The sequence below is a fragment of the Barbus barbus genome (genome assembly GCF_936440315.1).
Source record: "Barbus barbus genome assembly, chromosome: 42".
Lineage (NCBI taxonomy): Eukaryota > Metazoa > Chordata > Actinopteri > Cypriniformes > Cyprinidae > Barbus > Barbus barbus.
The window spans coordinates 1821669-1848614 of NC_136720.1; the positions used below are offsets into that span (position 1 = coordinate 1821669).

At 38.0% G+C, this 26946-nt stretch overlaps 2 protein-coding genes across 2 annotated transcripts in view; one reads left to right on the plus strand and one right to left on the minus strand.

Annotated features, from left to right (window-relative positions):
- Nucleotides 1-1155: 1155 nt before the first annotated feature.
- LOC306861634 (uncharacterized protein) overlaps nt 1156-26946 on the minus strand; it is a 51070-nt gene continuing 25279 nt past the window's right edge. The window contains exon 5 of the mRNA XM_079404018.1: nt 1156-1303. The gene's annotated coding sequence lies outside the window, so the exon portion shown is untranslated. The remainder of the gene's footprint in view (nt 1304-26946) is intronic.
- On the plus strand, nt 11794-25614 carry LOC306861445 (uncharacterized protein; the record flags this gene model as incomplete). Its single annotated transcript, XM_079403691.1, has 2 exons — nt 11794-12043; nt 23694-25614. 2 exons carry the CDS (start codon nt 11794-11796, stop codon nt 24998-25000), a joined length of 1557 nt encoding a protein of 518 aa, XP_079259817.1. The 3' UTR covers nt 25001-25614.

The window sequence follows — 26946 nt, forward strand, 5'->3', positions numbered from 1 at the left end:
TTGATGATAAACGCTAGAAATTAAGTGTTTCCAACTGAGCAAGCCAGAGGCGACAGTGGCAAGGAACCAAAACTCCATCGGTGACAGAATGGAGAAAAAAAACCTTGGGAGAAACCAGGCTCAGCCGGGGGCCAATTCTCCTCTGGCCAGATGAAACCCGCAGTTCAATTCCAACCGCAGCCATGTCAGATTGTGTAAAGGGCTTATCTGATTCCCGACGGGGCATTTTAATTTATAATTTAATGTATTTGTTATATTTGTGTTTTATTCTTTATTTTACATTTTTGATTTATGTGATTTCTTCATTTGCTATAATTGTAATGTATAGTTTAATGCATTTATTGTTTCTCTGTCTATTTTTATAATATTTGTTTGTTTATTATAATTTTAATTTATAGTTTAATTCATTTAATGTATTGCTGTTATATATATTTTATATTATACTATTTATTATTTTAAAATGTATTTATTCATGTTTTTATATTTTTGTATTATTGTTTTAATTAAAATTTTAAATGTATTAAATTTTCATTTTTATATTGTTCCAATTTCTAACAATAATAGTTTTATGTAGTTAGGTATTTTATTATATTTTTAGTTTTATTGTATTTTTAGTCGAGGTCTTCACTCGACTCAAAATGGAGGTTGCATGTGTAAGTATGCTTACTTTGTATTAAGTATTATATGCAATAAAGGCCTTAAAGTGCTTGAACTCTGGTAATCGCTGCTTGCAGCTATATTCTTTTTATTATTATTACTGCATAACTTTTAATTACATACAAGCTCAGTGAAAGATGGTTGTATCTTTAACAATAAACAATCATAATAGAAAACAATAATGGGTTTGCATACATCATAGTATGAGAATATATACACAGGGAAAAAAGGCACAATTACAAGGGTAAATATCATAATAATCATAATATTCATATAATCGTAATGCATCAAAAAATTGCATTTGTTACTGCTATTTATAAGCCTGAGGGATGAATCAAAGAGTTAAATTCAACAAGAAAAAGGAGATTTAAGCCAGTTTTGCTTATGGATGAAAAATTTTTAACAAGAAAAAAGCCAACATATACAAAAGACAACAATGTTAGGTTTTCATAATAAATAAGCTTTAAGGATAAAATGTATTAGTTATACTACAATCACAATAAAAGGACAGTAAAGCAAGCAAATTTCATAAGCATCAAAACATATACATATAGATGAATTAAACCTGTCGTTCATACCTTTTAAGTTGTTGAGCTTGTAAGGTCAGTGCGCGAGAGAGACCAGGTGTGTCCGAAAGAGAACGACACTGCGCGAGAAGTCTTCATGTACATCATTAGCATAACTCGGCTCACTAAACTCGAACTTTAAATGTGATGTGATGTCTGAAGCAGCCAGGAGAATTATTAATAATATTCTTTCAAGTCCAGCAGTACTTGAAAATATAGACCAAGCTCTCAATCAAAACAGTCCTTCTGATAACCAAAGATCTTCAGCAAACGAGGTACAGAGGCTTTTTAATTCCACTGCTACCTCTCGCCGGCCTGCATTTGATTTTTCCCGCAATTTGTGTGGATCAGCCAGAAGCGGGTCAATAAACATGTCACGGAACAGGTACGTTCTCCTTTATGGTATATACATTATAACCTGTGATACCCTGACACTTAAAAAAATTGGACTTATTTTATACGGTGTTAAAATACTGCGGTCAAGCCAGCTGCGGTTCAGAAATAAACGATCAAACCAGCCGCGATTGAAATGACTGTGTGCGTGTGTATTACTGTTATTTCACGAAAAGCTACAATGACAGGACTAGTGAGGGCCTGCTTCAGTGACCTAAAAAGCCTCCTCACATTCACTCGACCAATTAAAGACAGCAGCTTTTTGGGTCAAGGCATGAAGTGATGCAGCAACTAAAGCAAAATTCCTGACAAACCTCCTATAAGAGCATAGATCAACAAACGCTCTCACCTCTGACCATCCTGGAAGTAGGCTATGACCGGACCTTGTCCAGGATCTTTTCATCTGGCAGCAGACCCTGGCTGGATACAACATGACCCCAAGTAAGACACTTCACTGCAAGCAAAATTACATCTGTTAACCTTCAACAGACTACATTTTCCTTACATCATGGGAAAGGGGCTGCTGAACTTGCTTGTCCCAGTTCAAATGTGTGGCAATGTTCTATAAGCCCTCTGCCTAATGGGCTGCATATCCCCAGTATGGATGGTATGCTTGACCAAATCAGTACGATCATAGTCATAATCATTTTGCATTTGCATAAGTATTTGTGAATCAGAGTCTCTGTCGAAGCCTGTTCTTCAGTCCAGTGCAGACCAAAACAAGTCTACTTTAGGTTTTGGACAGGGCTCAATTTAAACAACACTTCCTCACCCAGCCTAATAGTAATAGGCAACATACCAAGAGTGTCAAGATCAGTCACTGATTCTGATTTTTCCAAGAGAAATAAATTATAAATAGGCTTTTTTTTTTTTTTTTGCGAGTGGAGATTGAAATTCCAAGTGTTTCACTGATCAAAGATATTTCTGAACCTGTGTCTATAAATGAATGATAGCAAGAACATAAGGTGTGGGTGTGACAGGAATTACCAGTTCAGTTTGTTCGTGCCCACTCGTAGACACCTGGCCTATAGTGCCTGCTACCAGCCAACATCCTCGTGAAGATCAACATCCTCATCAACAAAATTGACATGATCACCAGACGAAGGTAGATAGTCAGTAGAAGATCGTATGCCATATCTCGGTAGTGTGATAATTCACGTTTCTTTGTTCAATCAGAAGCATCGGGTAGCCGAAAACGCGTAACAACTACTCTATTTTAGTGGCGGTTGGCAACCCACTTAAAAGGTGCATTTCCGCCACTTAATGGAGTGTTGGGCATGACGGATATTAGTGAAACCATCCTTAACGAACCAAAAAAAAAACACTTTAACCAAAAGAGTATTAAACAAGGATACAAACCTATTGCTTTCAGATAACTTATATGCATAATAAACTTTATACTGTGTTGGAGCATTCTTTAGTATTGTCTTAACTGTCAAAAAAACTTAATACTTCAATTAATTGCATTCTTTCTCTTTCATATGCTTCTCAATGTAATAGGATACGCTCCACAGTCTCTGATATACCCCATTTATTGCAATTAATTCGTGTTTACCAATAATAAATAGTAATTGATTAAGAGTTGTGTGACCAATACGTAGTCTTGATATTATTGTGTTCTTCCTACTTCCATTTCCAACTTGTTTTTTAACGTTGTATAGATGATGACCCCTACATCTTTTGCCATTTGCTAATCATAGCCCCTCTCCTTTCATTTCTGCTTTACTTAGCGATATGTTTATATCTGTATCGGTTTGTTTCAGTGCCCTCTTGGCCATTTCTACCCAAATTTGAAGGTCTACGGCGGTATTGTAGGAATTTCCACTGTAGGACTTACATCTGTTCCTGTCAATCCAATATCCTCAAGCCTCTTTTAGTACAGTCCATCCAAAACATGTATTATTTGAGTTATGTTCCCAACACTCCATCAATATCTTTTTAGCTGGATGAGTTTCAATGTGTCCTTTTAAAGAGGTCCAATATGCCAAAGTTAATTAAAGCCTGCAAATTTCCATCGGCATCGCTCCTTTTCCACCTGAACACACGAAACTGCAACTCTTCTTCTTCTTTTGTTTACTGGCGGTGCATTACCGCCACCAACTGAACTGGAGTGTACTCTTACTAATTTAGAATTGTAACCAAATACTTAAATATCACTCATATTAACTGTTAAGTACTTAATATAATCTTATCAAATATAATCTTGCTTTAATACTTTTCTTGCCAACATTTTTTTAATGACATGCCTTGTATTCCTTTTTTTCTGCAATTTAATGAACAGCACTTGTCTTCCATTTTCATACTCTGTACAATATTTCTTCTACATTTCAATTTATTTCAATGCCCGCATAACCCACTGCGATGCTTTTTAAGTCCCGTATGACCTATACGCAATCTTGTTAAAACTGACTATTCTTCTTCTTGTATAGTTGCAGGTGGTTAGCATTCTTCTTCTTCGTTGGGGTTTTACGGCCGTTGGCATCCACCTGCTGTTCTCCATTAATATTAATATTACAGTCTCTTGCCCAGTCCTAAATTCCATGAGTCATCATTTCTGGTCTTTCCAAAGTCAGTTTCACACATGAAATAGGAACATGTTTAACAGTGTCATATTCCTCTCTTCCTTTTCCCAAGCGCGCTCTGTACTAAAAGACCAGGAGCACAAAATAACTTTCAAACTAGCATACATAAAACTTTGCATAAGATATATGAAAATACACAAACAACATTAATTCATAATTAAAGACTGAATTTTCATTTTTGGGTGAACTATCCCTTTAACATCACAAACATTACATAGTTCATGTTTAATGATTAAAATAAAGTATGACTTATTTTTCACCCTGATAAAAGTAACAGCTCACATCTAAAAGTCTTGCTTTATATGTTCCATATATATATATATATATATATATATATATTCTCCATTTAAGGACAGTGGCAATGAATTATTAGATGCTGCTTGCAGTTCTGTAGTTGACACTGTGAGAGGAGCAGCCAGATGCAGTCACTCTGTTAAACAACGATGATCCATGTTTTGCGACATTTTCCAGTGCCATAATCCCTGCCAGCTCTGTTATGATGAATGATGTACCTCATCCCTCTAGTACCCAGTTGAATGAGGGAAGTTCTAGGAGTCTCATGGACAACAACAGGTAAAATATCCATGGATATCCGTGGATTTTGGTAAACTTTGTCAGTCCCACATATGCACTTGGGTAATATTACATGAATATTGTGTCAGATAAAAAATGTGCTAAGGCTCAAACTTATTGTTTAAGGGAGTGGCAATATGCAGCACTCTTCGAAAGTGATGTCAGTGACAGCGGAAATATACATTTCTCACATGAAATACATGAATACTCCTTCAGAGGAAAGGTAAGAATCATGTTTTTCTGACAATTTAACATTGGTGGAATAGATTCCCTGTGACAAAGATGCGCCTTACCCATTTCAGGCCTTTGAGCATTTCACTAAGGAGTTGACGAGTCCAAAGGGAAGGCATCCAAAATGTTATTTTAAATGATTTTGTTATGATACTGTTTTACTTGTTCTTCCTGAATAATGATGTGTCCTTACTGTAAGTGTCTTCCATTTTTAAACAGAGACATTACAGGGATCATAGAAAACCTTGCAGAGAGAATTGATGAGAGCAGAGCATCCTATTTTAATATTAGTAGGAAACATATCTGGGAAAGTGCAAGACTTACACTGTCCTTTTGCACATCGAAGAGGATTGATGTCAAATTTATGGATGAGCTGGGGACAAGTGAGGGAGCAATCGCTTCTGGTGGGCCAAGGAGGGAATTTCTCACTCTGCTTATGGAACACCTCAAACGGGGCATTATTTGTTGGCCCTGATGAAGCTAAATTCCTGAATTTCAACAGTAAATGTAAGTAAGCACTATATATTGCCAAATAAACGTGCACTGCCGCACTGAAGTACATTTTAATAATTCCTTAGGCTTGTTTGGAATCTTTGATACTCAATATTTAAAATTCTGTCTAAAAATGATGTGTTATTAACAAGATTCGGGAGGAGCACAATCAGATATTCAACTAATTTGGCGCAGGTGTCAAACTGCGCCTCGTATTCAGCTGCAAGAGGGACTCTCCCTTCCGGTGCAGCAGAGCCGCAGCTCCCTTCGGACGCAGTGAGAGTCCTTCATTTGATATCTGCCATCCTGCTCCTCTTCTAGCAGCACATAGGGCTCGCCAGTCCGATGCTGCAAGCCGCAGCTCCCGTTGAGCACTGCACGAGCTCTCTGGTCACCCTGCCTCCTTTTTATTTGCGATTTTAACTCCTATCTCATCACAGCATGCATATTTTGGGGGGCAACTAAAATCTTTGCTCTCTGGCTGCTGTCACATGCCTATAAGCTTCTTTTGGGGAGTTCTCTGGGTTCGGGCCATATTCTGGGCTCGGAGCCCTCCCCCAGAACAGCACGCCAAAATATGCTTACTCTAATCTTACATCTAATCTATCAGATTAGATGTAAGGGTGAACTCTTGAATAAATGGTTTTTCAGCAATGCAGATTGATGATTACTTCTATGCTGGTGTTGCCATTGCCCTCTCAGTTGTCCACGGACGACCAGGACTACAGTTCCTTTCACCGAGCCTCTTTAGAGCACTGACGACACCTGAGGCCACAGTCATTTCTGTTGAAGAGATTACAGACCCAGAGCTTTGCATCAACTTGCAGAGAGTAAGCTCTCTCATAAGTGTTTTGTACCAAGTTGTATTAATTGCTTGAATATTCTCTTAATAATCTGCTTCCTGATTTTAGTTAGCTTCTGGGGATTATGATGCCTTCAACAACATAGAGACCATCATAGACATGGCTGGGATATTTGCAGTTATCAACGACCCTCAAACAGCCAGGAAGTGCCTTAGACACTGCACACTGGTACGGTCTTGGTCGCAGTTGGTCTGCATTTGAGAGGTGTGTATTTCTTGGTAATAATGTTATGGATTATATTTTATAATGCACTGTTACTAAAAAAATCAATCGGTTCACTCTGAGCAGAATCGGTATTTTAACGTTTCTGTTCCTGCGTTCCGAAACCGGTTTGAGTAGAAAACGAGACTGGTTAGTAATATTATTTTTTAAACTTTTTCTGTGCCATAATAATAATAATAATAAAGTACAGAGTTTTGCTTAGTCATCAGAGCCAATACAGCATAATCTTTTCTAGATATTGACCAAATATATTAAACGAAAGTTAAAAAAAAAATTGTCTACACTTTAAAGATATTAAATAATTTTTTTGATAAAAAAAAAAAAAAAAAAAAAAAAAAAAAAAAACCTGCCTAAATCAGTAGGTTGTACATCGCATTTTATAATTACATTCAGAATTACATTACAAATGCTGATGACCCTAACTTTTATAAAAAGGTTTTTGATTTACTCCCTGATGGGAATAATTCTATTCGAATAGTAATCGGGGGTGACTTGAACTGTTACTTAGACCCTTATTTAGACAGATTATCCACACGTCCCCCGCCTGGAATTGCATCAGTACAGGTTTTAAACAATTTGCTCAAGTTCAGAAATCTGGTGGATATTTGGAGAATTCAACACCCGACTGATACAGATTATTCCTACTATTTACATCTTCATAAATCTTACAGTAGAATAGATTACTTTTTAGTTGATTTTCAGTTAATTCCAAGTGTTACTGAAACCAAATATCACAGTTTATAAATCTCAGATCACTTTCTCTTCCTAAGCAGTCTTATTCCTGGCGTTTCAATCCATCTCTGCTTGCTGACAGTAAATTTGTAGACTATATTACCACTAAGTTCAAATATTTTTAGAGTTTAAGAATAATGGGGAGGTGTCAGATTCTATACTTTGGGAGACTGTAAAGGTGGTCATGCGGTCATCTCCTACGAATCTAATGCCAAGAAGGAAAGAGACAAACGACTTCTACAGATACAAAGTGCTCTTCCCTATTCTTGAATTGGCATACCAGGTATCAAAATCATCTGAAGATTAAAACATGATAGTGAAACTTAAATGAGTATAACTGTATCCTTGGTGGTCAAATAAACAATCTATTTCTGAGAATGAGACAGAGATGTTTTGAAATGGGGGAAAAGCCAGATAAGCTTCTAGCACGACATCTTAAGTGGGCTCAAGCCTCTAGGTCAAGCCACAGCATTAAGTCTCGCCCCGCTTCTTCTCAGCATGATATTCAATTCTAAAATAGATCATGTTCTGCCCAATACATTGTATGAAGCCAATGTTTCTCTCATCTTAAAGAAAAACAAAGAAACTGACCCGGCTAGTTATAGGCCAATTGCGCTTCAGAATTTTGATAGGAAAGTTGTCACTAAAACTTTAGCTATTCGGCTTAACAAACATCTATCTTCCATCATCCACCCTGACCAGACCGGTTCATCCCTGGCAGATTCTCTTTTTTTAATGTATGTCGACTCCTCAATACAATATACGCTAATCACACGAAAGCTAACGAGGCGGCGATTCTGTCCTTGGATGCACAGAAGGCTTTTGATCGGGTTGAGTGGCCTTACATGTTTGGATCGCTACAGAAGTTTGTGTTTGGACATTTATATCATAGGTTAATTAATATATGCTAGGCCAGTGTGTTCAATTTTAACGAATAAAGACAGGTCGTCTAAGTTCCCTTTGCACCGCTCGGTACAACAGGGCTGTCCCCTTTCGCCTGCCATTTTTGCTATTGCAATAGAGCCCCTTACCATACGTATAAGACGTCATAACGATATCATGGGTCGTGAAGTTGGGGAGAGTGAAGCCCTTATTAGTCTATATGCAGATGATGTAATATTGCATTTGAAGAAGTTCTGTTCCTGTTCTTTTAGAGTTAATTACTTCTTTTGGGAGATTATCTGGGTATACAATCAACCTGTCGAAAAGTAGCTTTATGCCACTCTCTGATGCTTACAGACCCGGCTTTTTAGAAAATATTCCATTCAAAATAGTTAGGGACCACTTTGTATATCTAGGACTGACAATTCCTAAAGACCCCAAATTATTATACAAGTTGAATTTTGCAGAGTTTCTTTCAAAACTCAAATGTAACAGAGAATTGGAAAATCTTGCCGTTATCTATGATTGGATGCATAAATTCAGTAAAAATGGTCTCTCTTCCTAGATTCTTATATATTTGTGAAAATCTTTTTTAAGGAACTGGATTCTATAATTTTGTTTTATGTTTGGAACTATAAGACAAATCGGATATCTAAAATTAATTTACAAAAGCCCAGGCCTGTGGGCGGTCTGGGTCTGCCAGTATTTAAACACTATTACTGGGCTGCCAATATTAGGCCTTTAATGTACTGGGAGAAGGGAGCACTGGATAAAACTGCACAAAATCTTCTCTTCTGTTTCACCATTCTGTGATAAGTGCAAGGTCACGGAGGATACAACTGCTCATGCTTTTTGGTTTTGTCCTTCACTGTCGGGATTTTGGACTAGCATATTTGATTGGTACTCTAAGGCCTATAACAGGCCTCTTCTGCGGAACTTGCTATCTTCGGCTTTTCACAACACACTTCTAGCCTTCCAAAAACTTTACAACAGGCCCTCACTCTGGGTACGATCGTGGCCAAGAGACTTATATTAAAGAACTGGAAGTCATCTTCACCTCCCTCTTTTCGACTTTGGACAATGGACATGATCTCTGTCATACAAATGGCAAGACTCTGAGGTTTTCTGAGGTCTAATGCCATTGAAAAGTTTCTGCAGTCTGGAGATCATTTCTCGGATATTTAGACAAACCCATGTCTAATGTTTCCTTTGAAGGTTGAGTTGTACATTACCTTTGGGCATTTCTAACGGTTGACTGTTTTGCAGCTCTTACTATGGTGTGAAGTCTGAGACAAAGTTGTTTGTTCTGTTTACTCTGAGAGAAAAAAAAAAAAGGAAAATACTTTTGAATTTAGTTTTTTATTTAATTAAAATCTACACTTTCTGGTCTGCCTCAGCACTCATCAATATCAGAATCATTGAGATGACCAATCAAATCAAAGAAGGCGGACCTTACTGTTCACAGAAACCGAGCGCGAGGTACGATGTAAGCAGGCTTTATGTGAAAATTGGTTTACGATGACGTAAACAACTAACAATATCGTGGCTAGTTAGGAATAAACCTCTGATTAACATGGAAAAGATACCTTTTATTGCGTGTAGTTAGGACACAGTGTTATACTCCTGCCATCGGACACTGTAATTTCATGGGGAAAACATAAAAATATTTTGTCGTTTTTTTATCATCTGAAACATGCTGCGATTTCCAAGGCATCTTATAGAGCAATCAAGGTCAAGCTCAAAGTGAGAACGGGAAGAGAGTTTGTTTTGCACATTTTCCAGCAACCACGCCGCTAGTTTCAGTTTGGGAGGGAAATATAAATAGCCTACATGTTTCTAATGTTTATTTTACATTTCTGAAGGAAATGATCAAATGTGTCTTATACATCAATGCAACTTATCTGTGTCATAAAATGATCATAAAAAATAAGGGAGAGATGGAACACAAATAGACCTGCCAAGCATGTACAAGTATACACACAGTTCAGTAGTAAGTGAATGTCAATTTAGAGTAATAAAAAACCTTCATCTATCAAACTCGTATTATGCAGCTCCTCACTTGATGTGGATCTTGAGTCAAAACGTTTGCCAAGGGGCCATTCTGGTAGTTCACAAGGAGGCAAGCAACAGTGTATAGCTGGTTGATGCTCCCTGTGATGAAAGAGGGATGACTGTATCAAACAGCTTGTGTTGTTTCACCCTGCGGAGACGCTCAACATGGACCCTCAGTCGAGCCATGGATTGAGTTTCCTTTACCTCATCAGCCGACATCTGTTCTGTCTGTAGACGTTGCATGGCACACAGTCGTCCACGAGAAAACCTTTGTCGACCATAATAGCCATGTCAGGTTTCAGCAGAGACACAATCCCAGACTGCTTGAGAAGCTCCTTGTCACTGATGGATCCTGCATACAGGGATGATACAAAGGTGACTGTGGGAGTCGATGGCTCGATCTAATCATCACTCTTCAAGTGACGACAGCAGACTCTTGTGTTAGGAGTGATGTTAAAATCCTCACGTCGGATATAGTGAATCCATTTGTTTCCTTGTCCAAAGGCAAAGTATGGAAACTAAGCACCGAATTAAACCTTGAGGATGTGTCACATAATGGACACAGCAATACATAGACGTTGCACCTTCACGCCGAAGGCACTTGAAGCTTCTTGAACTCATTAATAAAATGTTATATTTTAATATAATATACTAAAATGTTGTTACTACATTTAATAAAATATATCATATAAAATAATTATTTGTAATCGCTAGCCAATCGAAAATGTGACAGAAAGACCGCGCTATTACCACAGCTGGCTATCAGAGAACGCTAAACCGGAAGCTCGCGTACAACTGAGATTTAAGCGGAAACACGTAGGCGGTGGGCCGTGCATAGAGTCCATAATACACAAATAAGGAAAATATAAATATTATAATTTGTAGATGTTTGTCATTTCATATTTCAATATGTATTTAATAAAACTCTGAATACCACTGACATGTATGTGTTTTCTTGATGTAAATATCTTGTAGGGATTGTAGAGGCGTGACAGGACTTTTATTTTGATCTGGCGGCATGAGGTCATCAGTCTGCGCCGCGCGTCTGAGTTTCAGCTGAAGAAAGGTTTGTGCTCTTCATCATTTAAAGTGTTTGAATTCATACAATCTACTTTATATGGTTTACAAGCGAGGTAAACGTTATAATTATTGAGTGTAACATTGTAATGTTTTCTCTAAGATATTAATGAGCGTTATTAACTTTAGTGACTGAATCAGTTGCTTCCCAAAATGACCTGCTGCTCAAAACAATGGAAATACAAACAACTGCAAATGTGTTGTGACAAGCTGGAAGTGGAACCGATTTAATGTAATATATTTATCATTAAATACCTAATGTTAAGTTTAGAGTCTAATCAGATCATTTGAGTTCATCAAGTATCCTCTGACTCCCTTATTAGTGAGCTGACTACTGAACTAGGGAGCTGATTGAGATGCACCCAGAGATGTAATTTTCGTTTCTTTCTGTTAATTATTAAACAGGACAAAGTGTCCAGACACAGAAAAACTCCTGCTGAAGTGATATATATGTGACTCGCTGTTATAAAGATGGCGTTTATTAAAGAGGAGAGTGAAGACCTGAAGATTGAAGAAGTATTCAGAGTCAAACATGAAGATCCTGAGACACAAACAGAGATGGAGTTTATTAAAGAAGAGAGTGAAGACCTGAAGATTGAAGAAGCATTCAGAGTCAAGCATGAAGATCCTGAGACACAAACAGAGATGGAGTTTATTAAAGAAGAGAGTGAAGACCTGAAGATTGAAGAAGTATTCAGAGTCAAACATGAGGAACAAACAGGTTGGTTTCATTCTCAAAGCTGAACTCACTCATATCCTGTGAACTGTCCATTTCTCTATTGATTTGCCTTTGGCAGGTGTTTTTGGACAGTGTCTGCCCTCCTGCAGATTTCAGCTTCATTTCATTATTATTATTATTATTATTTAAAGTTCTCTTAAAGGCCATTTTCTACTCCTATTTCAGTGCTCTGATTTAAAAACAGCATTTAAAGGGTTGTGTCTCATTTAATATTTAAATGTTTATGTTCACTGCTAGGATTGAGTAACATTTTTGCATATGAAATAGATAAGTCTAATTTGCTCTGATATCATGTGCACCTGCCTAGGGCTGCCCCCTAATAGTCTACTGAATGTTCGTCGTCGAGAAGAGGATTAGACGACTAACATGTTATAGTCGGTTAGTCACACATGATGGAGAGATCATTAACAGCTGGTCCTTGAGGTACTTACAGTATATCAGGCAGGAAATCAACACATTCTCCTATCATTCATTATTCTCACATATAAGTAAGTAGTGGCAGGTTTACACGGCTACTCGCTTTAACTGTAATAAAGCGCTTTTAGGGTGCATTCCTGAGTGCTCGTGCAGATTGTGGAAGCTATTAGCGTGTTTACTGCATGACATGGTGTCGGTGCAAATACTGGGATTTTTCCTGATAACAGTGGAGGCAAATGTCATGGTTTTTGCTCATGCAGATAAGAGGAAAACATCATTCGAAACGGTCAAGAATCTACCTTTAGTCATGTACTCACAACAGCCACTTTTTTACTGTTATTTCACAAAAGAAAGAGGGGACACGTATTCAGTCGCGTCTGTTTCTGTTTATTTGTAGTCACATACATCGCATTTAGAAAGAATTATAATTCTCCATCAAAAATAAGATCTGAGTAGCAGAGGGAGCTCCCGAACAAAAGCTATGATTATGATATATTTTATGACACATGTGGAGCTAAATATGAACATCAGACAATCATAGACTTAAAGATTTTATTAACTATAGGGTAAACGTACCTATTAAGCTCACCAAAATCTACACTGAGACATTTTTAGTGCACAAGATATTGGTTTCAGTACAAAAAGTTATGTTAAAATAAAATATTAATCTCTCTCACAAAAATATTTAATTTTAAATGACAAAAGCATTTCAGTTAAGATGTATATCATTAAACATTTTGTTCACTTTAAGCACACCCCTGTTCCCATTAAGCTCACGTCATGTTTTATTAAAAATTAATTATTATTTTAATTAAATTTTTTAAAGAGAATAAAAAATATGCTTTGAAGATACAAAGTCAATCACAAAAAAACAGAACACTAAAATCAAGCAACAAGGCATTCAAGAAGTGTCATTTAGGGGCTGTTTACACCTGGTCACTCCATGTGTTTTGTCTGATCTGATATATATTTACATTTAGTCATTTGGCAGATGCTTTTATCCAAAGCGACTTATAATTGGGGAATACAAAAAGCGATTAATCTTGAAGAGGCAATCAGACAGAGGAAGTGCTCGTAACACCAAGTCTCAGTCATTGTTCAAATAAGTACAAGCTAGTAAGGGGAGAGAAAGATAGAGGGAAAGAGTTTTTTTTTGAGTTTAGGATGAAGTCAAGTACTGCCAAAAGAGATGAGTTTTCAGTTGTTGCTTGAAGACTGACAGGGATCCGGCGTTCCGGATAGGGGTGGGAAGATTATTCCACCAGCCAGGAATGGTGAACGAGAATGATCTGGAGAGTGAGTTTGAGCCTCTCTGTGATGGTACCACAAGGCGTCGCTCACTAGCAGATCTCAGACTTCTGGAGGGGATGTAGGTTCGTAATATAAATCCGATCGCTCAAACCACTTCAGGAGGAATTTTTGAGGCAGAGCAAGTCAGAAACAAAGTGACAAGCGAAGCAAGCATGGCAGGGGAGCATCAGCAAAATGTGTATTATATTTCAACATCTGTTTCTGCAGTCGTTTACTCGGGATTATTATTAAAACTAATGACACCGATTAATACTAAAAATATTTCAGTTATGGGAACAATGGCAAAGTTATCTCTCTTTTTGGCAAATCGTCATTCAGTGTAACATATGTATGTAGAAATTAAACAATAGACTTTTTCTGACTAAAATTACAATTTTACTTATTAAAATTTAGCATGATCATACATTCTTATTTGTATTTTAATATTTTAAATGATTTTCACTTCCTTACAAAAACTTCTTGCTGGCAAATTGGAAAACATAGTGGTTTGAAAGACATTAGCAAACTATAAAGCTATTTAAGCTCACCTCAAAAATTGCAGCACTGTAAAATCACAGACCAGCAATAAACTGTCAATTTATAATATTATGGATGTAAAAGTAATATATTAGTGTAGCACACAATCTTATACAGCTAGTCAAGAAAACAGTTGGGGGAAGTCGTGGCCTAATGGTTAGAGAGTCGGACTCGTAATCCAAAGGTTGCGGGTTCGAGTCTCCGGCCAGCAGGGATTGTAGGTGGGGGGAGTGAATGTCCAGCGCTCTCTCCACCCTCAATACCACGACTGAGGTGCCCTTGAGCAAGACACCGAACCCCCAACTGCTCCCCGGACGCTGCAGCATAAATGCTGCCCACTGCTCCGGGTGTGTGTTCACGGTGTGTGTGTGTGTCTGATTTGTTCATTTGTTCACTACTCACTGCTGTGTGTGTGCACTTGGATGGGTTAAACGCAGAGCACCAATTTCGAGTATGGGTCACCATTCTTGACAATACGTCACGACTTTACTTTTTTACTTTACTCAACTAACTGTGTTCTGTAGCATCTGTGCTGTGTTGCTAAAACTATCTTTTGGATCTAATGTAATTATTTCCCACATCCAAGTTCCAGGTTATAATATGCAAAAGTCTGAACATTAATCTCTTAATTTTACAATAAGTAGTGAAATGTACCCAAAATAAAGGCTTAAAAGCCTAAAAATGCACATTTAAGGGGCTCCTCTTTTGGTGAAAGTTTTCAGACAGAGTAAACACATGGAGACTCATATCTCAGCGTACAAAGATCTGATTGACTTCAAATTATAGGAGGTATATAGTAACAAACACATCAACTGGTTAAGACATCAAGTAGGATAATAAATTACTTTTTCTTTTTATAATCCGATTTCAAAAATGGAAGTGAGCTTAATAGGTACGTTTACCCTAAACATTTTTTGTCAGTTAACAGCAATATTTACCCCTACAAGCCAATGGAAGCATCTCAGTTGCATTGTCTGTAAATTTGCAACTAATTTACAGAATTCCTATTTTTTATTTTTTATTAGTGGCCTATTCTCAAAACAACCTATGAGGACAGTTAAAAAGGGTTTATAAAAAAAAGTTATTTCAAATGTTACCATAATATAACTGGGTATCTGCAAATGGAAGAGGGATAAAAATGAAATTTTTAGGATCAGAGAGCTCTCAGAATTCATCAAAAATATCTTAATATTGTTTCTGAAGATGAACGGAGGTCTTACGGGTTTAGAACGACATGAATATTAAATAACGTGTGATCAATCAGTTCACATTTAAAAATATATAGCAAAAATAGCAGACTTGCTTAATAATATAACAGATTTCATAATAATATAGAAATATAGAGTACATTTAAACAATTAGCCTGAAGACTTTTAAAGACTTGCAGAAACCCTAAGAACATAGTTCAGTGCAAACATGCATTTGGCTAAAAGGTATTGTTGACTGTGAATTTTATCTTTGAAATTTGAGGCAAGTCCTTGTTGTTTGTGGAGCAGTGGTGTGATGACGATTTAAATAAAAATACAGATTTCCAAACATGGATATTCCCTTGAACTTGGTAAAGTCTGTTTACCATCTTGACTGAAATACTGTTTTCATGGTCAGTTTGTCATGTATTATTTGCTAATGGTAGTGAATGTTTACATTAGAGTGAACGTCCTACTGCGCTGTAATTCATACAGTGAGCGGTTGAAAACTAGTGACCTCTCCTGTTTGGAGATAGTATTAACATCATAAACTGAAAACAATCTTTACGTGACTTTGAGTGTCTTAAAACTGTTCATCCGAGTCTAATATGATCCAGCGGGCTGTACTAAAGGACATTGTGTATACAGCCCATGGGCCACCAGTTGCCCATCCCTGGCCTATATGATTTGTCTGATTTCTTCAAGTGGTACTTACCGTGTTTACTATGGTAATGGATAGCATGGATAGTCTTCTGCATCATTTATAAATGGGTAGTTGACAAATAGGCAGTAAAAAAAAGCTTATTTTGTAAAAGAACATTTTTGAAGAAATGCATGTATTTAAGCAGTCCACCATTGTTCCTGTCCCCAAGAAACCGCAGCCCACCTGCCTAAACGACTATCGCCCTGTAGCCCTCACATCAGTGGTGATGAAGTGCTTTGAGAGACTGGTCAGAGACTTCATCATTGCATCACTACCAGACACACTGGATCCACTACAGTTTGCATACAGACATAACCGCTCCACGGAGGATGCCATCTCACACCTCCTCCACACCACAACAAGTCACCTGGACTGCAGAAAAGGGAATTATGTAAAAATGCTGTTTGTGGACTACAGTTCAGCGTTTAACACCATAATTCCCTCCACACTCACCTCCAAGTTGGAGGTCCTTGGTCTCAGCACATCCTTGTGCCAATGGATCTCCAGCTTCCTGAAGGACAGACAGCAAGCCGTACGGATGGGTAAACACACCTCATCCTCCATCACCCTAAGCACCGGAGCCCCTCAAGGTTGTGTTCTGAGCCCCCTGCTGTACTCACTGTACACTTATGACTGTGTGGCCACTTCCAACTCCACCACCATCATTAAGTTTGCTGATGACACTGTTGTGTTGGGCCTGATCTCAGACAACGACGAGACGGCCTACATACAGGAGATTAAGAACCTGGAGAGTTGGTGCCAGGTGAATAGTCTACACCTGAACATCAGCAAAACTAAGGAGCTGATAGTGGACTTCAGTACGAAGCAGGAGCGGTCGTACCAGCCGATCACGATCAGCGGGACTCCAGTGGAGAGAGTGGACAGCTTCAGATACCTGGGTGTTCACATCACGCAGGACTTGACTTGGTCCTGTCATACCAGCACCCTGGTGAAGAAGGCCAGGCAGCGTCTGTACCATCTGAGACGCTTAAAGGACTTTAGACTTCCCTCTCGGGTGCTTAAGACTTTTTACACCTGCACCATCGAGAGCGTCCTGACGGGCAGCATCACTTCCTGGTTCGGGAACTGCACTATGCAGGACAGACGAGCCCTCCAGAGGGTGGTGCGTTCAGCGGAACGTACCATTCACACCGAGCTCCCTAACCTGCAGGACATCTACAGCAAGCGGTGCCTGACCAGGGCCAGGAAGATAGTGAAGGACCTCAGCCATCCCAACAATGGACTCTTTTCTCTGCTGCGTTCAGGGAGACGCTTCCGCTCCATGAAGGCGAACACAGAGAGAATGAGGAGGAGCTTCTTCCCGCAGGCCATTCGGAGTCTAAACCACTCTCCACTCTAATCACATCACCCCACACTTCCACTTTGCACATTTTTCAAGTACAATCTGCACTAATTTGTAGAAGGTACGGAAGGATAAATGAGTGGGACTTACATACCATTTGTCTTTGTCTTTAGTATCCTTTTACTCACTTATACACTTTACTGCACTGCACAGCACAGCACACGGACACTTTATCACTGACATACACTTTACTTTTTATAGAATCTATATAGAATCATATTCTATTTTTTATTCTCATATCTATTTGTTATTTTATTTTATTGCTAGTTTATTCTGTATATATGGTTACTGTACTTTTTCTATTTGTATTTTTGTAAACTTGAGGTTTTTCTAATTTTGTTGGACAATTTGTTGGACAGTCGTACAATACATTTCACTACATGTCGTACTACGTATGTATATGTATGTGACAAATAAAATTTGAATTTGAAATTTGAATTTGAATTTTTTATTTATGTAGTGTTACAGGAAAATATAAAGGTTCACTGACTTTGTCAAATCTTTTTTTTTTTTTACTGAACTGTGCTATGAATTTGTCCTATAGTGTGACATAGCAAAAATAAAGAAGAAAAAGTACTTAATAAAAGTGCCGTGAAAAGGTTTTTGCCCCCTTCCTGGTTATTTATTTATTTTTGCATATGTCACACTTAAGATTCAGATCAAACTAATTTTTATATTTCAACCCGAATTCCGGAAATGTTGGGACTTTTTTAAAATTTGAATAAAATAAACTAAAAGTATTTCAAATCACATGAGCCAATATTTTATTCACAATAGAACATACATAACAAATGTTTAAACTGAGAAATTTTACAATTTTGTGCACAAAATGAGCTCATTTGAAATTTGATGCCTGCTACAGGTCTCAAAATAGTTGGGATGGGGGCATGTTTACCATGGTGTAGCATCTCCTCTTCTTTTCAAAACCGTTTGAAGACGTCTGGGCATCGAGTTTCTTATGTGTTTCTGGAGTTTTGGTGTTGGACTTTGGTCCCATTCTTGCCTGATATAGATTTCCAGCTGCTGAAGTGTTTGTGGTTGTCTTTGACATTTTTAGTTTAATGACACTTTTCTACTTTGAAACAGTCCATTTGAAATTACCCTTGGCCCACAGGACACGACGGCGCTTCTGGACCATATTCACATATGGCTTCCTTTTTGTATGACAGAGCTTTAGTTGGCATCTGCAGATGACACGGTGGATTGTGTTTACCGACAGTGGTTTCTGGAAGTATTCCTGGGCCCATTTAGTAATGTCAATGAAAGAATCATGCCGATGAGTGATGCAGTGTCGTCTGAGGGCCCGAAGACCACAGCCATCCAACAAAGGTTTTCGGTCTTGTCCCTTACGGACAGAGATTTCTCCAGTTTCTCTGAATCTTTTGATGTTATGCAGTGTAGATGATGAGATTTTGCAAAGCCTTTGCATAAAAAGATTGTGGAGTACTTTAAAAACAACATTCCTCAACGTCAAATTGCACTTTTTCACAGATTGGAGAGCCTCTGTCTTCTTTACTTCTCAGAGACTCTTCCTCTCTAAGACATCCCTTTTATAGTTAATCATGTTACAGACCTGATGTCAATTAACTTAATTAGTTGCTAGGTGTTCTCCCACCTGAAACTTTTCAAAATTTCTTGCATTTTCATCCCTTTGTTGCCCCCGTGCCAACTTTTTTGAGACCAGTAGCAGGCATCAAATTTGAAATTAGCTCATTTAGTGGATAAAAGTGTAAAATTTCTCAGTTTAAACATTTGTTATTATTCAAATTTAAAAAACGTTCCAACATTCCTGGATTTCGGGTTGTGCACAAATATAACCCAAGTAAATACAAAATACAGTTTTGAAATTATTTAATTTATTAAGGGGAAAAAGCTGTCCAAACCTGCCTGGCCCTATGTGAAAAAGTAATTTCCCCCTAAATCTAATAACTGGTTTTGCCACCCTTTGCAATCAAATGTTTGCGTAAACTGGCTATGAGTCTTTCACATCGCTGTGGAGGAATTTTCTCCCACTCTTCTTTGCAGAATTGTATTAATTCAGCCACATTGGAAGGTTTTGGAGGGTCATGCCACAGCATCTCAATCAGATTTAAGTCCGGACTTTGACTTGGCTGCTCCAAAACCCTAATTTTGTTTTTCTTGAGCCATTCACACCAGAAAGTTCAATTTTGTCTCATCTGTCCACAGAATATTTGCCCAAAAGTGTTGGGTTTTGTCTTGGGGCAAAAACGGCATCCATGGCAGAGTTCTAAAAAGAAATAGATATTTATAAATGTATAAATATACACAGCGAACAGTGCCCTATTTTACAGATTTTTATAACCGTGTATACAGTATAATTGTTAAATTAGGCTGATATATACTATAGTTTTGTTGCAAACTGATTAAGACGTTATAGTACTATCTCAGCTCACCCCTCAGAGTTTCGGCAGCCAAACACTTGTTGGGGGTACTGTATGTTGATTAATAAAATTAAAACACAAAAATGAAATTTAAGTTTACCCCTGCTTCTAAATAAATGAAGCAGTTATTTTTATTTCTTTAAAAACAGGCCAAAAGAGACCTCTGAACTACCAGAAAGGAGAAAAAAACCCACAGAATTATTTTTTAATCCCTGCATGATTATAGTCATACATGAAACATGCAGTCAAGCTGTAACTTTGGCTATTTTACAAGTTTAAAAAAGACTTGGGGAAGTCGTGGCCTAGGGATTGTAGGTGGGGGGAGTGAATGTCCAGCGCTCTCTCCACCCTCAATACCACGACTGAGGTGCCCTTGAGCAAGGCACCGAACCCCCAACTGCTCCCCGGGCGCCGCAGCATAAATGACTACCCACTGCTCCGGGTGTGTGTGTGTGTGTGTGTGTGTGTGTGTGTGTGTGTGTGTGTGTGTGTGTGTGCATTTGTTCACTACTCACTGCTGTGTGTGTGCACTTGGATGGGTTAAACGCAGAGCACCAATTTCGAGTATGGGTCACCATACTTGACAATACGTCACGACTTTACTTGTGCTCAATTATTTTATTGAAAGAATTATTATATTGTAAACCATTTTAAATTATGTGCAGGTATTAAGGCAGGTACCTTACAAACTGATTACATTATAAGTTGCCACAGTGTGTTCATAATGTAATACATTTCTCATACAATAACCTATTACAGTGTGTGAAAAATTATTACATTATGAGATCTTATTACGTTTTGAGAATTACATTATGAACAGTTTATTACAATAATAATCTAATACTTATTAGATTACGGAGACTTGCATAAAAAACAACAAAGCACAGTTTGTTTCATTTATATCTTTTTATTCTATTGTATTTGTCCTTTGCTTTTTTTATTACTGACAGTTAAATTATTTTCAATAATTGAGGACTTTGTTTGTTACTAATAGGCGAGTTACATAGTGCTCTGCTGTGGTATTGAGAATTGTGAAATTTCGCTGGTCTCCACAATGTAGATATCATATCAAATAGATTTCCTGTAAATAAGGTTGCTATGTATCACTATCATTAAATGAATCACTCATACAAAGTATTGGTCATATGCCGCCATGCGGTCATATTTTGTGAAAAATTAAGCGAAGTGTCTTCTCCTAGGATAAGAACAGTCTCATGAATAACGCGTCATCAAAGTCCTTTGCCACAGCACAAACTGTGACGTCAACATGATGTAGATTTTAAACCTAGAAGATGAAAATAGAGAATGCTGGTTAATTTTGAGATTTTTTGTGCTAACAATTAATGTTAATGGATGCTAACATTGGTGTGGGCCAGCGATAGGTGACAAATGACACACAGTGAAGACAAAGTTTGGTGTCAATGTCAAAGCTTTGCAGAGATACAGCTTTGCAGAGATAGAGCTTCAGATGCAGTTTGTCATCATTCCAGCAAATTTGTTGACGTGTAGACAACAGTTTCAGTTAATTTTGAGATTTTTTGTGCTAACAATTAATGTTAATGGATGCTAACATTGGTGTGGGCCAGCGATAGGTGACAAATGACACACAGTGAAGACAAAGTTTGGTGTCAATGTCAAAGCTTTGCAGAGATACAGCTTTGCAGAGATACAGCTTCAGATGCAGTTTGTCATCATTCCAGCAAATTTGTTGACGTGTAGACAACAGTTTCAGATGGGGCCAGATGGAAAGCAACAAATTAATGAAGGCTCTATAAAACACAGAAATTGGGGAGATCAGTAGATTTACAATTATTATATTTTGCAATTCGAGAAGAGTATATATTGGGATGTGACAATTCCATATAAAAAACAAATGACCAGACAGTTCTAAATCGGAAAGAGTAAAACTATTGACAAGAATGCACCATTAGAAAAAAAAACAGATCTTAAGTGTCCCTTGATATGTGTAAAGCAGTCCACAAGTTGCTTCAGATCAAAACACTCTAATGAAGACAGAAAGTCCTTTAACATCCATGTTGACAATAAACACTTATAATAAAGTCCCCAGTTTAAATAGAGGGTTTTAATGTCAGCTTGATAGTTTTTGAGAGTTAGCAATATTGGGAAGGGTTTCTCAGATTACAACCCGAATTCTGGAAATGTTGGGACGTTTTTTACATTTGAATAAAATGAAAACTAAAAGACTCTCAAATCACACGAGCAAATATTTTATTCACAATAGAACATAGAGAACATAAGTGTTTAAACTGAGACCTGTAGCAGGCATCAAATTTAGTGGGGGGAAAAAAGTGTAAAATTTCTCAAAGTTGGCACGGGGGCAACAAAGGGCTGAAAAGATTAAAAGATTCAGCTGGGAGAACATCTAGCAGCTAATTAAGTTAATTGACATCAGGTCTGTAACATAAAAGGGATGTCTTGGAGAAATGGAGGCTCTCAGAAGTAAAGATGGGAAGAGGCTCTCCAGTCTGTGAAAGAGTGCATAAAAGTATTGTGGAATACTTTAAGAACAACGTTCCTCAATGTCAAATTGCAAAGGCTTTGCAAATCTCATCATCTACAGTGCATAACATCATCAAAAGATTCAGAGAAACTTGAGAATTCTCTGTGCGTAAGGGACAAGGCCGAAGACCTTTGTTGGATGGCTGTGGTCTTCGGGCCCTCAGACGACACTGTATCACTCATCGTCATGATTCTGTCATTGATATTACTGACAGTGGTTTCTGAAAGTATTCTTGGGCCCATTTAGTAAACACAATTTGCCGTGTCATCTGCAGATGCCAACTGAAGCTCTTTCATGCAAAAAGGAAGCCATATGTGAACATGGTCCAGAAGCGCCGTCATGTCCTGTGGGCCAAGGCTCATTTAAAATGGACTGTTTCAAAGTGGAAAAGTGTTCTATGGTCAGACGAGTCTAAATTTGACATTCTTGTTCAAAAGCCAGCATCTCTGATGGTATGGGGGTGCATAAGTGCATACGGAATGGGCAGCTTGCATGTTTTGTAAGGAACTATGAATGCTGAAAGGTATATAAAGGTTTTAGAGCAACATATGCTTCCCTCCAGATGATGTCTATTTCAGCAGGACAATGCAAAACCACATACTGCAGCTATCACAACAGCATGGCTTCGTAGTAGAAGAGTCCAGGTGCTGAATTGGCCTGCCTGCAGTCCAGATCTTTCACCTATAGAGAACATTTGGCATATCATTAAATTCAAAATGTCAAAGATGACCACAAACTCTTCAGCAGCTGGAAACCTATATCAGGCAAGAATGGGACCAAATTCCAACACCAAAACTCCAGAAACTCATAACCTCGATGCCCAGACATCTTCAAACTGTTTGGAAAAGAAAAGGTCACCATGGCAAACATGCCCCCGTCCCAACTATTTTAAGACCTGTAGCAGGCATCAAATTTGAAATGAGCTCATTGTGCATAACATGGTAAAGTTTCTCAGTTTAAACATTTGTTATCTATGTTCTATTGTGAATAAAATATTGGCTCATGTGATTTGACATTCTTTCAGTTTTCATTTTATTCAAATTTAAAAATCGTCCCAACATTTCTGGAATTCGGATTGTACATGTAACACATCTTGCAGTTGCTTAGTGAATAAAAGATGTAGTTGTATGTTAGTTTTGATTACTTTACATGTTTGAATGTTTTTGTGTTATTAAACTGGGGTTAACATTTATTTGTCTTTTTTAACCTTAGACCTGATGGCACTGAAAGAGGAGAGTGAAGTACTGAATGAAATGGAAGAGAAAGATCATGATTTCATAAATGGAGAAAAATCTTTTAGTTGTTCACAGACTGAAAAGACTTTCTCAAGAAAAAAGGCTCAAAAGACAGGAAGACGACATCATTTCACCTGCCAACAGTGTGGAAAGAGTTTTAATCAAACAGAAAGTTTTAAAAGACACATGAGAGTTCACACTGGAGAGAAGCCTTATGCCTGCCAACAGTGTGGAAGGAGTTTCACTCTAAAAGGAAGCCTTAACAGACACATGAGAATTCACTATGGAGAGCAGCCTTACACCTGCTCTCGGTGTGGAAAGAGTTTTGATCAACATGAAAACCTTGAAGTCCATATGAAAACTCATAGAAAGAAACTCTACACATGCCCTCAGTGTGGAAAGAGTTTCCGTAAATGTCGCTTTGAAGTGCATATGAGAACTCATAGAAATAAACTCTACACATGCCCTCAGTGCGGAAAGAGGTTTACTCATAAAGGACGCTTGGAAGACCACATGAGAGTTCACACTGGAGAGAAGCCTTTCACCTGCAAACAATGTGGAAGAAGTTTCAACCAGAAAGGAAACCTTGACAGGCACATGAGTGTTCACACTGGAGAAAAGCCTTTCACCTGCCAACAGTGTGGAAGAAGTTTCAACCGGAAAGAAAACCTTAACTCCCACATAACAGTTCACACTGGAGAGGGTCTTTTCACCTGCCAACAGTGTGGAACAAGTTTTACTCAAAAAGAAAGCTTTAACAGACACATGAGAATTCACAATGGAGAGACGCTTTACACATGTGATCAGTGTGGAAATAGTTTTGATCAACATGAAAACCTTGAAGTCCACATGAGAATTCACAATGGAGAGCAGCTTTACACATGTGATCAGTGTGGAAAGAGTTTTGATCAACATGAAAACCTTGAAGTGCACATGAGAACTCATAGAGAGAAACCCTTCACATGCTCTGAATGTGGAAAGAGTTTCTGTCAAAAACAACACTTTGAACACCACATGAGAGTTCACTCTGGAGAGCAACCCTACACATGCCCTCAGTGCGGAAAGAGGTTTAATCATAAACAACACTTGGAAGACCACAAAAGAATTCACACTGGAGAGAAGCCTTACACCTGCAAACAATGTGGAAGAAGTTTCAACCAAAAAGGAAGCCTTAACAGGCACATAAACCGTCACACTGGAGAGAAGCCGTTTATATGTGGTCACTGCGGAACGAGTTTCAAAAATAAAGCAGCATTTAAACACCACATGAGGTTTCACATATGAGAGAACTGTATTGTTACGTTATCAGTGTGACACGAGTCATGTAATGACACCAGAGAGAAGCCTTTGCTGTGCCATCACTGTGGAAAGACTTGCAGAAACAAGACAATCTTGAGGTTCACAGAAGCACCACTGATATAGTTCAAAATAGCTGAGCAGTGGATTTGGCCTTGGTTTACACCTGGGTTTAAAATGTGTTTTGGTTGATAGGATCACAAAGAGACAGTCTATTTGTGATTCTATCTCTTTTGACCACTTCTGTCCCCGTTTTTATCAAGGGGAGGGTAAAAGCATAGGATCTTTCACATCTTGTAAAAATTGAGAAAACGTTTTATTCATTTGTTCACATGTAAATGTAAGTAAGTCTAGGGAAAACTACCAAAGAGGGGAAAAAATCCAACAAAGAAGACTTTGTAAGCAGTGCTGGTGTAAGTGCTGGAGTTAAAAATTATAGTTTGATTTATAGAGGGGTATGGTGTAAAAAAGTGTAATTGCATTCACAAATGAGTTGAAACAAGCAGATGAAATCAAATGTGCAAAATTACTTCAAGAAGAATCATTGATGGTAATATGGAATAGTGCAAGAGAAGAGGAATAAAGCAATAAAAATGAAAATAGTATGTAAGCAATGAGTCCAAGTTGCAACCAAATAGGTAATAATATATTGGTGTGTGGAGTAATAAGTGGGGTCCTATTAAGTGTGAAAATGGGAATATAATGGGAGGAAATGTAATGGATGCCAAATGCTTACAGATGACTACACTGTGTTCTCACTTGAGCTCTTTCTTCCTGTCAGTTTGTCTCAAGCCCAAGCCATGCCATCTCTGTTGCTGTATGTAGGTTTGATTTCATAAAGGAATCTTAAATGGTAAGCAACATTGGGTAATTTTTCATCAGTAAGGTCCAGCAAAGTACCACCACACCAGAGCAACTCATTCTCAGTGCAAGAAGCATTTATTGTGGGATGCAGCACCAGGACTGAATTACCTCTGCTCCTGCAATTTATATCAGGACTGCTGTGATGTATTCATATTTTATGTGCCTCTAGAAGCTTGCGTTCTGCAAGTGAATGACGCATTCTTGTTCACAAAAACACTTTTACTGACTTTTTCATTAACTCTTCTCTACTGGTGAAATGACCGGTCCAAATCAATCCAAGCAGCTGAGTCCTTACCATCTTCATAAAACGGCCAAAAAAACCATCTGTTCCATCTTTATTTGACCCTCTAACTCTAGCACTCTCTATTCTAGTTTTAATTTAGCTATGTCTTCTTTTTAATAAAAAAACAAACCAAAAAAAAACATTTGACCCTCTATCAATTGCATATGTATTCTCTTAACTGCTAGCTTTTCTTGGAAAGCTAGTACAGACATCGGTCCAAAATCACTGTATTTTTGAAAACTTTGAATGGCAAACTGTACGTGGCGCGGCATGATTTTGAACAGCTGTTGGGTGCCGCGAATAGACTTGAGTGTGCATACGGTCATAATTTATTAATCGTAACCCGCCAAATGGGCTAGTGATCTGATGTGCATTACCCACCTGACTTCACTGGAGCTATAATAATCTCTGAAAATTGGGGGCTCTGGGAGCTAGCTATACTGTTGGCTAATCAAATCTATTCATACGTATTTAGATGGGAGAACATGAGAGGAGAGAATAATTAAGTTCACTTGTCACTGAGTTTAAGATGTTAAATTAGTTCTTACACAGTAAACGACCGGCTGCTCGCCATGATATAACCTCGCTCGTTCTTCTGTCAGACTGGCGGCGGCAGTGGCGGGGATTCTGGAAACTTAGTGGTCGTGGTCAACCTGTGGCTTCAATCGAGAGTGACCAATAGAAAAAGGCCTTTCATCCTGGTGGGTAGAGACCGCCCACTGAGACAGCTTCACTCGCAAGCAAAAATTTTCAACTAGCAAACAAATGTTTTAGACCCTCAAAAAAA